Raw genomic sequence first — 12,461 nt, 5'->3', positions numbered from 1 at the left:
TAAAAAGAGGGCCCCCACAACACTGTGGCCCCGGGCCCCCACATTTGTAAATCCGGCCCTGGGGTGCTCCCAATGAAGTTGAGAGATCGGCAGTTCCACGTACCGAGTTTCCAATCGCAAGTCCTTTTTGTTCGCTGGGGTCGTTGCCGTTGGTCTCGGTTCGTATTATTCCAGTTGCTGATTTTCCGCTACAATGGTTTTTTACGGCTGGCTCGTAAGGCCTGACACCAACCCCCTACTTTCCGGAGGACCCTAGTGCACAGTTGAGCTTAGAGTCCTTCCCTGGCACTCGGACGTAGATCAGCCGCCCCTAACATGGGGATCAGACGCTGTTGTGAGCCGCTCCTCCTGGAGAACAGACGCTCAGGTTTGCCCCTTCCCTGTCAGCCTACGACAAAAGTTCCCACCGGGGTTGGTTACCCGATCTTCCCTAAGGTTGCTCATAGTTTCCGGCCGGTACCACGAGGAGGTAGGGATAGGAGTTGCTGGGCTGAGGCTAGTGGATCACAATGGGATCTGAATTGCGCAACATACCCAGCCTTTACCGTGCCCTAAAAGCAGCACTTAAAAACCTCTATTGTACGTGGACAAATTTCGAGTTGACTACTTGATGGAATAGGTACAGTGCCGATTCGTTCGTTGGAGGCTCGTTAGATGGGCTGTCTCGATGGTTGGATGTTCACTGGTTGGGGCAAAACCCAACTAAAAAGCACTGTCAATGTCAAAATCAATGTCAAAATGAGTTTGACGTCTGACCGCCGCCGCATCGCAGCTCATGTATACAGAACGTTTGTGCAAGTATGTGAGGGTTTCGTGACGTATTGCTCGTCACTTGCGTGTGTCTAGAGCATTTTGACCAGTTGTCAGTTGCCCCAACGAACGAACACGATTCGCTAATCGGGGCGCAGTCGTGACCCAACCAGCGAATCCTGGCTGTACATGTTAAAATATTTTGTTGCAACTCAGTATATTGAATCCCTAAAAAATATTTCTGGGGGAATTGCTGGAAACATCCTAGGAAATTTGGAATGAATGTTATGTAGAATTGTAAATAGAAAGTTCCAAAAGTAAGATTCCCCATACTTGAAAATTGAAATTCCCATTTAAGGACAATCGTGTTGAAATCCCGCTTCAACAGTGCATCAGAACTTCAGATGCACACTGTATCAAGAAAAAAGCTTCAAACAACAGTGCATTTTATTATTCTGTTCTTGCTTACTTGTAATAAGCTTAAAATAAGAAGATCAGATGCGCTGTTTTTGTTTACGAAGAGATTTGTGCGCTCAAAATCGTGAGTAGGTACCACAGTCGGTCATTGTGGCGGCCATTTTGGGATTCTAACAAGTCTGACCATGTTAATCAAATGAGGACTAGCTCAACGATTTTTTAGTTTTTTTTTTTATTTTGCTCTAATGAATATGCCGTGAATCGCGTGTCCTATGTGCCTAGGAATGTGCGTTAATCATGGGACACATATGCGATTCATGGCAGTATAAGAAAGGGATGATTTGACCTTAATTTGTTTTGTTTGAATAGCAGGGATTGAAAAATTAAGCCCTGTGACGAACCTACTTCGAGGCACTGATCGTCTTGTCTCATATAGTGGAAATTGTATTTAAATATTTATTTTCCATTCGAAATTTCATAATAGTATTTACCCTTGGGCTTAGCATAGGCACAGTTTGTTGTCAACACAGACAGCATTTTGTACAGCGTTTTTTCCAAGAAGTAATTTGGTATTGGATATAAACAATCCTGCCGATTCAGGTTCCGCGGGTAAACATTTTTCTTATTTATGACTCGACGTTCGCATTTGAACTTGTCCTGCCTCTCTTCAACTTAGGGTTCTAAGAGAACTTCCACAGTTATTAATTGAAGTGCTTTTCTTTGCCAGCCATTGCATGAATTTGAACATTGTGTGGCAAGTACAATGGTACGCTTTGCCCAGGGAGTCGAGAAAATTTTCCCTATTGAAACGGGAATCCAACCCGCCGTCTCCGGATTGGTGATTCACAGCCTTAACCACTACACTAACTGGAGACCCGGGGGTAAACATTTTTTTATAATAGCTTCATAAATGTCTCCTTCGACACCCAAGATTAGGATGGCCACATTCACTGTGTCATTTGCACGGGGGTGCTATGGTGATCTGATTTTGTTGTCGCTTATCATGCGCAACCAGAGCTCACTAATACCAACTGTTGCGGTTCCCGATTAAAAACACCGTTTTGCAGTTGCGTTTGAGCAGCTTCAAAGCTAAAATGTTTATTATAATTAGTATGTTTCGTTGTTTTTAGTTGAATTATACGTACATTTCAGTATTTCTTGCAAATCGGTACGCAACGTGTGTTTTTTCTCTGAGCCTCGCAGGACTCAATCTAATTCGAGGGAAATAAAGAAATTAGCAAACACTCTCGAGTTTTCCCGCATTAACCCTTACCTTGCACTATTACTACTCTACTTTAATTCAATCGTTGTGGAATTTAAGGCAAATAGCCAATAACTTAACTATAAGAAACAGTTTTACTCTTAGTAAATTAATCACCGCTGTTGACTTTCAGTTTTCTTTCCTTCTTTCCTCTTCTTCTCTTTACATCTGACGTTCGTCCGAGGGAGTGGCTGGCAGACTCACGTACCAGTGTGCCCAGTCACAGCAACATCCCCCCGCCCGTGAGCTGTCCCATTAGCCGGATGATCGTCTCCAGTAACCGATGTACTTCCAGGCTTCACATCAAGCAATGCGAGCTTCACAGCACCCCTGGAGAGAATTCCTTTAGCGGTTTGCACTGTTGCCCGCCGTACTTGTCCATCAGCTCCCTTCACGACGTCCAGAATGCGCCCCCTGGTCCAACTGTTCCTTACTTTCTCATCGATCACTACGACTAGATCACCGGGTTCAAGAGGTTTTACCTTTTCGAACCATTTGGTGCGCCTTGTGAGCATGGGCAGATATTCAAGTACCCACCTACGCCAGAAATCGTTTACAATACGCTGTGTTAACGCTCGTCCTTCTCGTAGATGTTCTCCGTCAATTGATAATGGCCCTTCTGGCTGGTTCACCCCGGTTGACCCGTACAAAAGAAAATGATTCGGGGTTAAGGCCTCGTCGTCGGCTTGTTCCAAGGGTACGTATGTAAGTGGTCGGGAATTCACTATTCCTTCGGCTTCTAGCAGAACAGTTTCGAGAACTTCGTCGCTAAGGTACTGGGGACAGTCCAAGATGGCCTTCATCGCTGTTTTCACCGACCTCACTAAACGTTCCCACGGCCCACCCATGTGGGGAGCAGCGGGGGCGTTGAAATGCCACGTGGTGTAGGTGTTGGTGAAGGTCGAAGCACACTGCGAGTTGATATCCTGAATTGTTTTCAATTCCTCAGACAGTTGACGGCTAGCCCCAACGAAATTGGTCCCATTGTCCGAATATACTTCGAGAGGGGCTCCTCGCCTGACCACAAACCGGCGAAAGGCCATAATACACGATTTCGCCGAGAGACTATGGGTAAGCTCCAAATGGACAGCTCTAACCGTCAAACAAGTGAATAGAGCTGCCCATCTCTTCACTATGCTTCGCCCAACCTTCACCTCCAACGGACCGAAATAGTCAACACCAACGTACGTGAAGGCCCGCACAAACGGTGTGAGCCTAACCCTGGGCAGTGGAGCCATGATTGGAGGCTGAGGGATCGCCTTTTTGATCTTACATACCTGACATCCTCGGGAGGTCTTACGAATCAGGGCCCGCAGACCGGAGATGTAATATTGCTGTCTCATTTCATTGTGGACCGTTTCATTATTTCCATGTAGGTATCGTCGGTGGAAACCCTCCGTCAGCAGTGCCGTAGTGGGATGACGTTTAGATAATATGATCGGGTATTTTGCAGAGTAACTGGCTTCTGGAGCTGCCTCGATTCGACTTCCCATTCTAACAACTCCGTGGTCATCCAAGAAAGGGGTCAAGGTGTACAACGGGCTTGCTTTCGTCATTGTCGCTTGATTACTCAGTAATGCCAGCTCATCAGGATATGTTTCAGCCTGTGCCTGACGAAATACTGCATTCTCCGCTGCCTGCAGTTCTACGCGCGTTAAAGGTGCTCCACGATGCATTGCTGAAATTCGTTTTCTCCATATTGCGACTGCTCGATACACGTAGGCCATAGCCCGTACCATACTTACCTTACCGGTCAGGCTAAGGCCGGGGTGGCCTCTGCTGTACATAGTAGCCGCCTCCATTCCACTCGGTCCATGGCTGTATGTCTCCAGTTCCGCACTCTGCGTAGGGTCCGCAGATCGTCCTCCACTTGGTCGACCCACCTAGCTCGCTGCGCTCCACGTCTTCTTGTACCGGTCGGATGACTCTCGAGAACCATTTTAGTCGGGTTGCTATCCGACATCCTGATGACGTGACCCGCCCACCGTAGCCTCCCGATTTTTGCGGTATGGACGATGGTTGGTTCTCTCAGCAGCTGATGCAGCTCGTGGTTCATTCGCCTTCTCCAAGTCCCGTCTTCCATCTGCACTCCGCCGTAGATGGTGCGCAACACCTTCCGTTCGAAAACTCCAAGGGCGCGTTGGTCCTCTGCACGTAGGGTCCATGTTTCGTGCCCATAGAGGACCACCGGTCTAATCAGCGTTTTGTAGATGGTTAACTTCGTGTTACGGCGAACTTTATTCGATCGTAGAGTTCTGCGGAGTCCAAAGTAGGCACGATTTCCTGCCACAATGCGCCTCTGGATTTCTCTGCTGGTGTCGTTGTCGTCGGTCACCAGTGAGCCCAAGTACACGAATTCTTCAACCGCCTCGATTTCATCACCGTCGATATGAATTCGGGGTGGCGGGCGCGGTGATTCCTCCCTGGAGCCCTTTGCCATCATGTACTTTGTTTTCGACACATTAATGACTAATCCGATTCGCCTGGCTTCACTCTTTAGTCGGATGTACGTTTCCGCCATCGTCTCAAATTTACGAGCAATAATATCAATATCATCGGCGAAACCAAGCAGCTGAACGGACTTCGTGAAAATCGTCCCACTCGTGTTTATCCCCGCTCTTCTTATTACACCCTCCAAAGCAATGTTGAACAGCAAGCACGAAAGACCATCACCTTGCCGCAACCCTCTGCGAGATTCGAAGGGACTCGAGAGTGTCCCTGATACTCGAACTACGCACATCACTCGATCCATCGTCGCCTTGATCAACCGTATCAGTTTATCCGGGAATCCGTATTCGTGCATAATCTGCCATAGCTGTTCTCGATCGATTGTATCATACGCCGATTTGAAATCGATGAACAAGTGATGTGTGCATACGCGCCAACTTGTGACGTAGTTGGGGGGGGCGAAGCCTCTCAAAATCAATGAAGTTCGAAAAATATCGACGCAATTCATCTTGTTTAGGCATATTCACGTGAAAACTAGTGCATTGAGCTGAAAAAAGTTGAATATAGTCTAATTTTGGAGAGCTTCGCCCCCCCAACTACGTCACAAGTTGGCGCCTATGGATGTGTGGGTACGTTGTATTCGCGGCATTTCTGCAACACCTGGCGGATGGCGAACATCTGGTCCGTTGTAGCGCGTTCACCCATGAATCCAGCCTGATATTGCCCCACGAACTCTCTTGCAATCGGTGATAGACGGCGGCATAAAATTTGGGAGAGTACCTTGTAGGCAGCGCTCAGTAGTGTGATCGCGCGATAGTTCCCGCAATCCAACTTGTCGCCCTTTTTGTAGATGGGACACACGATACCTTTCATCCATTCCTCCGGTAATACTTCCTCCTCCCAAATCTTGGTAATGACCCAGTGTAGTGCTCTCACCAGTGCTTCTCTACCGTATTTTAGAAGCTCGCTTGGTAGTTGATCTGCTCCAGCGGCTTTGTTGTTTTTCAACCGGCCAACCTCCTCCTCAATCTCTTGAAGGTCAGGGGCCGGAAGTCTTTCGTCCTGTGCACATACTCCTAGATCTGTTACCACGCCACCTTCGGTACTTGCAACGTCGCCATTGAGGTGCTCATCGTAATGCTGCCGCCACCTCTCGACCACCTCACGCTCGCTCGTGAGAATATTCCCGTGATTATCTCGGCACATGTCGGCTTGTGGCACAAAGCCTCTGCGCGAGCGGTTCAGCTTCTCGTAGAACTTTCGTGTGTCCTTAGCGCGGTACAGCTCTTCCATCGCTTCGCGATCTCGTTCTTCCTGCTGGCGCTTCTTCATCCGGAAGACTGAGTTCTGCCTGTTCCGCGCCTGTTTGTAACGTGCCTCATTCGCTCTCGTACGGTGTTGCAGCATTCTCGCCCATGCTGCATTCTTCTCGTTTTTCAACTGTTCACATTCGCCGTCGTACCAGTCGTTTCTGTGATTCGGAGTCGCGAAGCCTAGTGCTGTAGCCGAGGTACTACCTATGGCGGATCGGATGTCCCTCCAGCCAACTTCAAGTGTAGCTGCGCCAAGCTGCTCTTCCGTAGGTAGGGCCACTGCTAACTGCTGCGCGTAGTCTTGAGCCACTTCTCCGTTACGAAGTTGCTCGATGTTGAGCCGCGGCGTTCGACTTCGACGCGTGGTGATAACTGTCGAAAGTTTTGAGCGCATGCATACAGCGACTAAGTAGTGATCCGAATCTATATTCGCACTGCGGTATGTGCGGACGTTGGTTATATCCGTCGATTAGAACGTGGTCGATTTGATTTTCTGTTTGTTGATCGGGTGATCTCCAGGTGGCTTTATGGATATCTTTGCGGGGGAAGAAGGTGCTTCGGACTACCATACCACGGGAGGCTGCAAAGTTTACGCATCGCTGGCCGTTATCATTCGATACGGCGTGCAGGCTGTTTCGCCCGATTACCGGTCTGTACAATTCCTCCCTTCCTACCTGCGCGTTCATGTCGCCGACAACGATTTTCACGTCACGCGGCGAGCAACCATCGTATGTTTGCTCTAACTGCGCGTAGAACGCTTCTTTCTCGTCATCGGGTCTCCCTTCGTGTGGGCAGTGGACGTTGATGATGCTGTAGTTGAAGAAACGGCCCTTAACTCTCAACATGCACATCCTTGCGTTGATCGGCTGCCACCCGATAACACGTTGTCGCATCTTGCCCAACACTATAAATCCTGTTCCCAGTTCATTGGTGGTGCCACAGCTTTGGTAGAAGGTAGCCGCTCGATGCCCGCTTTTCCACACTTTCTGTCCAGTCCAACAAAGTTCCTGCAACGCCACGATGTCGAAGTTGCGGGGATGTAGTTCGTCGTAGATTATCCTGTCACATCCTGCGAAACCTAGTGACTTGCAATTCCATGTTCCAAGTTTCCAATCGTAGTCCTTATTTCGTCGCGTGGGTCTTTGCCGATTGTATCGAGTCGTATTTTCTCCTATGTTATTCGCAATGGGGATTTTTACGGGTGGCTTATTGGGCCTACGCCAACACTCCTGTCTCGCCGGAGGGCCATCGTGCCAGTTCTGTTTAACGTCCCAACCAACACTGGGACGACCACGCTGATGGGGCTACCACCTTGGATCTAGCTGGGCGTGGTGCAGCGTTTCTTACTCAGCCGCTGGATGCCAGAACAGACGCTGTTTGAGCCGCACCTCCTTGGTGAACAGACACTCGGATCGTACCTCCTCAATCTAGCTGAAGTCAGAAGGACAACAGTGCCCAGGCTGCACTACCAGCTAAGCACACAACTCTTAGCTGGCGGTCTTTGTCATCGCTTGACCCGTGGAAGCATGAGGTAGGAACTTGTGAGGACCAGAGCTATATTGGACGCTCTCCTTATCGACTCACCGTTTTGCAGCCCATACCAGCCGGTTCCAATTAGAGAAGCGGGTCTCGTCGATCAGTTTCTCCATCAACAGGTGACGGTGCAAATATACGGGTCTCAGTTCTTCAGTAGTCGTGCTGGATCGTTCTTCTTTCGTTGGCCATTCACTTTCGGGATTTGCCAGGAACTGTGGGCCTGTGTACCAGCGGGAGTCGGGGTCGAAGTTCGGTCCCGCCGCCCACTTCGTCGCTTCGTCCGCTACGTTTTCGTTAGATGGTACGTATCTCCATTCGTCCATGGCAGTAAGAGATAATATTTCGCCTACACGAAATCCGATGAATTGGTGGTATCGCCGGCTATCCGACCGAAGCCATGCTAATACGGTCGTAGAATCTGACCACAGAACGCGTTTGCTGATTGGTAGTGTGAGGGACGAGCATATGGTTTGCATCAGCCGAGCCCCGATCATAGCTGCCTGCAGCTCCAGCCGCGGAATGGAAAGCGGTTTTAGGGGGGGCGACTTTTGTCTTCGACGCTACAAAGGCACACCGTATTCCCTCAGCACAACGCAGGCGAAGATATGCTACACAGGCATAGGCTACCTCGCTTGCATCCACGAATATGTGCACTTGGAGGTTTTGTAGAGATTTCGATGACAGTGTTCCAAAGTAGCACCGTGGTATTTTAACCTCTCCAAGTAACGGCAAAAGTTCGGTCCAGCGGTACCACATGTCAAGCAAATTCTGATCGATAGGTTCGTCCCAGTTGGTTCCAGTCCTCCATATCTCCTGCATCAAAATTTTACCATGGACCGTGAAGTGGGAAACAAATCCGAGTGGGTCGAATAGTTTCATCACCACTTGAAGAACTTGGCGTTTCGTTGGGATTACTCCTCCACTGAGAATCCTTTCCACAATTAAGCTTGACACGTCGAACGAGAAAACATCTTCGGTGGGGTTCCATACGAGTCCAAGTACCCGATCGGAGACTGTGTGCTTTTCGCAGTTGATGGACTTCTCAGCAGACATGTTCGCTTCATCTGCCGCGACGAGCACTTCCGGAGCGTTTGACTTGAACTTCCTGATGTCGAATCCTGCCTCTCGGTGTATGACCTTTACTTGGTTCACAAGCTGGATAGCTTCCTCCACTGTGTCCGTGCTGTCGAGGAAGTCATCGACATAATGACTCTTAGTGATAGCACTTGCAGCTCTGGGGAACGTTCGCAAAAATCCTTCTGCGTTTTGATTTTTAATAAACTGAGCGGTACACGGCGAACAGGATGCGCCGAAGGTGGCGACGTCCATAACGTAGGTCTCGATTTCTCCATTCGGGCTCCTCCACAAAAATCGTTGAAAGTTCCTGTCCTGTTTCCTAATGCTGATCTGGTGGAACATTTCGGATATATCTCCACTGATCGCAATGTTTCGCTCCCTGAATCGTAAAATAACCGCTACCAATGGGACGAGTAGGTCCGGCCCCTTAAGTAGGAGGTCGTTGAGGCTGACGCCATTCACCTTCGCCGCGGCGTCCCAGATGAGGCGAATTTTTCCGGGTTTTGTAGGGCTAACGACGACTCCTAAGGGGAGATACCATACCCTATGGGGGTCCGTATACGATAGTTCCTCTGACGTCAATTTGTGCGCATAGCCCTTGCGAAGGTAACTCTCGATCTGCTCCTGCACTTTTGCCGCCAGCGTTGGGTCACGTGCAAGACGTCTTTCTAGTCCTTTTAGCCTACTCTTCGCCATCGGCAGGCTATCTGGGAATGTCGGATCATCTACTTTCCATATCAGACCTGCCTCATAGTTGGAATCCAATTTGACAGTGGTACGTCGTAGAATGTTAAGCGCACGCTGGTCGTCTACGCTGTCCAGTCCTTTGGTGACAGTGCTCTCCTCGACTGCAAAGTAGGTCCTCATCAAGTCGTGAAGTGATTGGTTGCTGTTGTCCGGATCTGTCGCATTATGGTAATGTATCTGCCCTGATTGATTCACGCCTTCTGCTTCCTTTCCAAACGCGCACCAGCCCAGCCTTGTTTTGACAGCCACTGGACCGAGTGCTCCGCCTTCTTTTGTCTTCAGCGCCGTAAGCAGCCGCACATGTTCTAGGCCGATTATCATTCGAGGAGTAATAGCCGAATAGCTTTCCAGGGGCAATCCTTTCATGCGCGGATATCGAGTGCACAGCTCTTCATAGTTGAACGATTGCTGTGGAAGGTTCAATTCGTCTACGGTGTGTACATTCTCGATAGTGTACTGTTTCGTTGACTTTTGCCCGGCGATGGATACACAGATGCATTTAGAATCCTTTTCCTCTCTTGAAATTTTACCGGTCCAGGATAACCACAATGACGCGGAGGGCCCTTCAATACCGAGTTGCTCGGCAACTTCTGTCTCGAGCATTGTTGTGCTAGATCCTTCGTCTAGGAATGCGAAAATATCTACAGATTTCCCATTTCCGGAGAGCTTAACCGGCACGTATCGGAACAACGTGTACGGCATACCGCCGTGATGGTTCTGGTGGCCTTCTCGACTGGGATTAGGAATCGAAACTTGGGGTGGAACTGTTTCGGCTGGTGGTGTGTACTGACCATGCAGAAGCTGGTGGTGACGCGATTGGCAACCTTGAATACCACACTCCTTTTTCGATCGACATGGCCATTTACGATGAGGCACCAAACAGGTTCGACAGAGGTTCCTTTGGCGCACAACTTTCCAGCGAGCATCCATAGTCAGGTTTTTGAACAATTGGCACGATGCTATCTGGTGAGCCTCCTCTTCGCAGTAGATACACATTTTAGATGGGTGACCTGAATTGACGTCTGGGTAGGTTTCGGGGTCATCGACGTCGTTGGCCGGTTGCTGTGAGTGAACGAACAACTTTTCCTTGACATAATTAAATTAATTAATTATCGATTTTTGCGGCTTAACCAGCCGAATGGAAGTTTTACTTTATTCCAAAAGCTAGACTTTACATATACTGGCGTGAGTGAGAAACGGACAAATTGAGGTGAAATTTGCGAAAAAGTTACTCGTCCTCTCGGTGAGACTCGAACTCACGACTCCTACTCACTAGACAGGCGCGTTGCCTCACTCACGCCAGTATATGTAAAGTCTAGCTTTTGGAATAAAGTAAAACTTTTCCTTGTTTTTCTCGTAGCGATTCGCCGCGACTTTTGGGGAACCATGGAAGGATTCGGAACTGATCATTAGATCGGACGCCAGTCCTACTAGATTCGCAACGAAATGATTGAAAGTCGCCAGGTTGACATCAGCTTGTAATTGTTTGTAGGCACCCCACTGCAGTTTCAGACTTGTGGGCAGTTTGTCGACAAGTTCATTGAGGAGCATCGGATTGTTGAGTTGATTTAATTGTTCGGAGATAATCATGTGATCAATCATGTTTTGCACAGCGAGCCCATAGTCAACTATGGACTTAAGGTTGTCTGCTTTCGGTGGAGGACAGGAACGCACGCGCCTAAGCAATGAATTTATCAGGGCTTCAGGCCGTCCGAAAAGCATTCGAAGTGTGTCGATGATGTACGGAACGGAGCTCGGTAGCAGCAAACGACTTCTGACAGCCTCGAGGGCGTTTCCCCGTAAGCAGCGCTGGAGCCGGGCGAGATTTTCGGCATCGCTGTAGCCACAAACTTCCGTCGAGTTTTTGTAGCTGCTGTAGAATATTGGCCACTCTTCCGGGCTTCCCGTGAACACGGGTAGATCCCGCGGCATGACCTGTCGGGCTGCTAGTTGAATCGACGTTGGTGTTGGTTGATGAATCAAAGCAGTTTCGTATGGGTTCTGTTTTGCGGGCTGGTGATCCCACGGCAGAACTGGATCCACTCGAGTTCTCGCAGGGGGTGAAGGTGGTTTCACTGCGCAATCGGCACCCACGAACATTTGTCCCGAGGGGAAGGGGAGAAATGACGCCGTCGGGTTGGCATGATACTTGACATACTCGGTATCCGGTCGGGATGCAGCAGGAAGGCCGATCCGTGGAGTGGTTGTTTGTGCAGATGGCTCGTTTTTGTAAGGCATCGACGACTGCACCGTTGCATTCATGGTAGCCATCGTTGGAATCGTCACCGAGTTAGAAGCTCGCCTTGATAATGCGCTCTGAACGGTGTCGCTTGCTTGCTCCTCCTCGGAACCAGTGAATGATCGGTCGCAAAGTTGATTTTGTAGTACACACATCGTTGAGAGGGCACCAGTGTATCTCTCCACAGGTCGTCGTGTTGTTCGAGGGGCTGCAATAGGAGTGCTTTGATAACTGGTGGTGGGAATTGCTAACGCCAAATTAGGAGGATTATTCGGGGTAGAAGCTGCGTTTGGTCCGTTGCGAAAGTTCTCCAACTTCCTCGAAACCGACTGTGTTTCAGAGGTAGGAAAAGCCACTGTTCTCGCGTTGGGAGCAAACTCATTGGCGTATCTAGGATTTTTTCCTAGGGGGTGCCCAGGAGGTGCCAGATTTAGTGGCTTTTTCAGCCGCTCAAACCGATTAATCGTATTTGCAAAATTGTGGAACTCAGCCTTCTAGATAAATGTGAAGTATTTAAAATGTCTATTAGACAAATGCTGTATTATTATGAACTAAAAACTCAGTAAACCACAGAAACTAAAAAATCTCAAAAAAAAAATAAGGTTAATATAGGAAATTTGTATTTTCATTCTAAAGTTCACGTTTACTACGGCAAGCTCTGTGTTTTATCGCA

General features: G+C 48.9%; 2 protein-coding genes across 2 annotated transcripts; both read right to left on the bottom strand.

Moving 5' to 3' along the window:
- Positions 1-2,628: 2,628 nt before the first annotated feature.
- LOC134290378 (uncharacterized) lies at positions 2,629-3,984 on the bottom strand. The gene has a single exon (XM_062857502.1). It carries the CDS (start codon positions 3,982-3,984, stop codon positions 2,629-2,631), a length of 1,356 nt encoding a protein of 451 aa, XP_062713486.1.
- A 3,785-nt stretch (positions 3,985-7,769) lies between these two features.
- LOC134290377 (uncharacterized) lies at positions 7,770-11,820 on the bottom strand. Its single transcript, XM_062857501.1, has 3 exons — positions 10,981-11,820; positions 8,353-10,611; positions 7,770-8,285 (listed from the first exon to the last, which is right to left on the bottom strand). Exons 1-3 carry the CDS (start codon positions 11,818-11,820, stop codon positions 7,770-7,772), a joined length of 3,615 nt encoding a protein of 1,204 aa, XP_062713485.1.
- Positions 11,821-12,461: the final 641 nt, after the last annotated feature.

The sequence above is a fragment of the Aedes albopictus genome, chromosome 3 (assembly GCF_035046485.1).
Source record: "Aedes albopictus strain Foshan chromosome 3, AalbF5, whole genome shotgun sequence".
NCBI classification, from domain to species: domain Eukaryota; kingdom Metazoa; phylum Arthropoda; class Insecta; order Diptera; family Culicidae; genus Aedes; species Aedes albopictus.
Note: the sequence above shows the minus strand (reverse complement) of the source record. Positions and strands in the feature narration are given on the sequence as shown.

Bases quoted from the DNA above. Each gene is read 5' to 3' on its own strand.
- LOC134290378 (XM_062857502.1), bottom strand. From the start codon at position 3,984: ATGACGAAAGCAAGCCCGTTGTACACCTTGACCCCTTTCTTGGATGAC.
- LOC134290377 (XM_062857501.1), bottom strand. From the start codon at position 11,820: ATGGCTACCATGAATGCAACGGTGCAGTCGTCGATGCCTTACAAAAAC. The intron at 10,612-10,980 runs GTAGGACTGGCG...GTTCACTCACAG, and splicing joins ATCATTTCGTTGCGAATCTA to CAACCGGCCAACGACGTCGA. The intron at 8,286-8,352 runs GTAGCCTATGCC...GTGCCTTTGTAG, and splicing joins TATTCGTGGATGCAAGCGAG to CGTCGAAGACAAAAGTCGCC.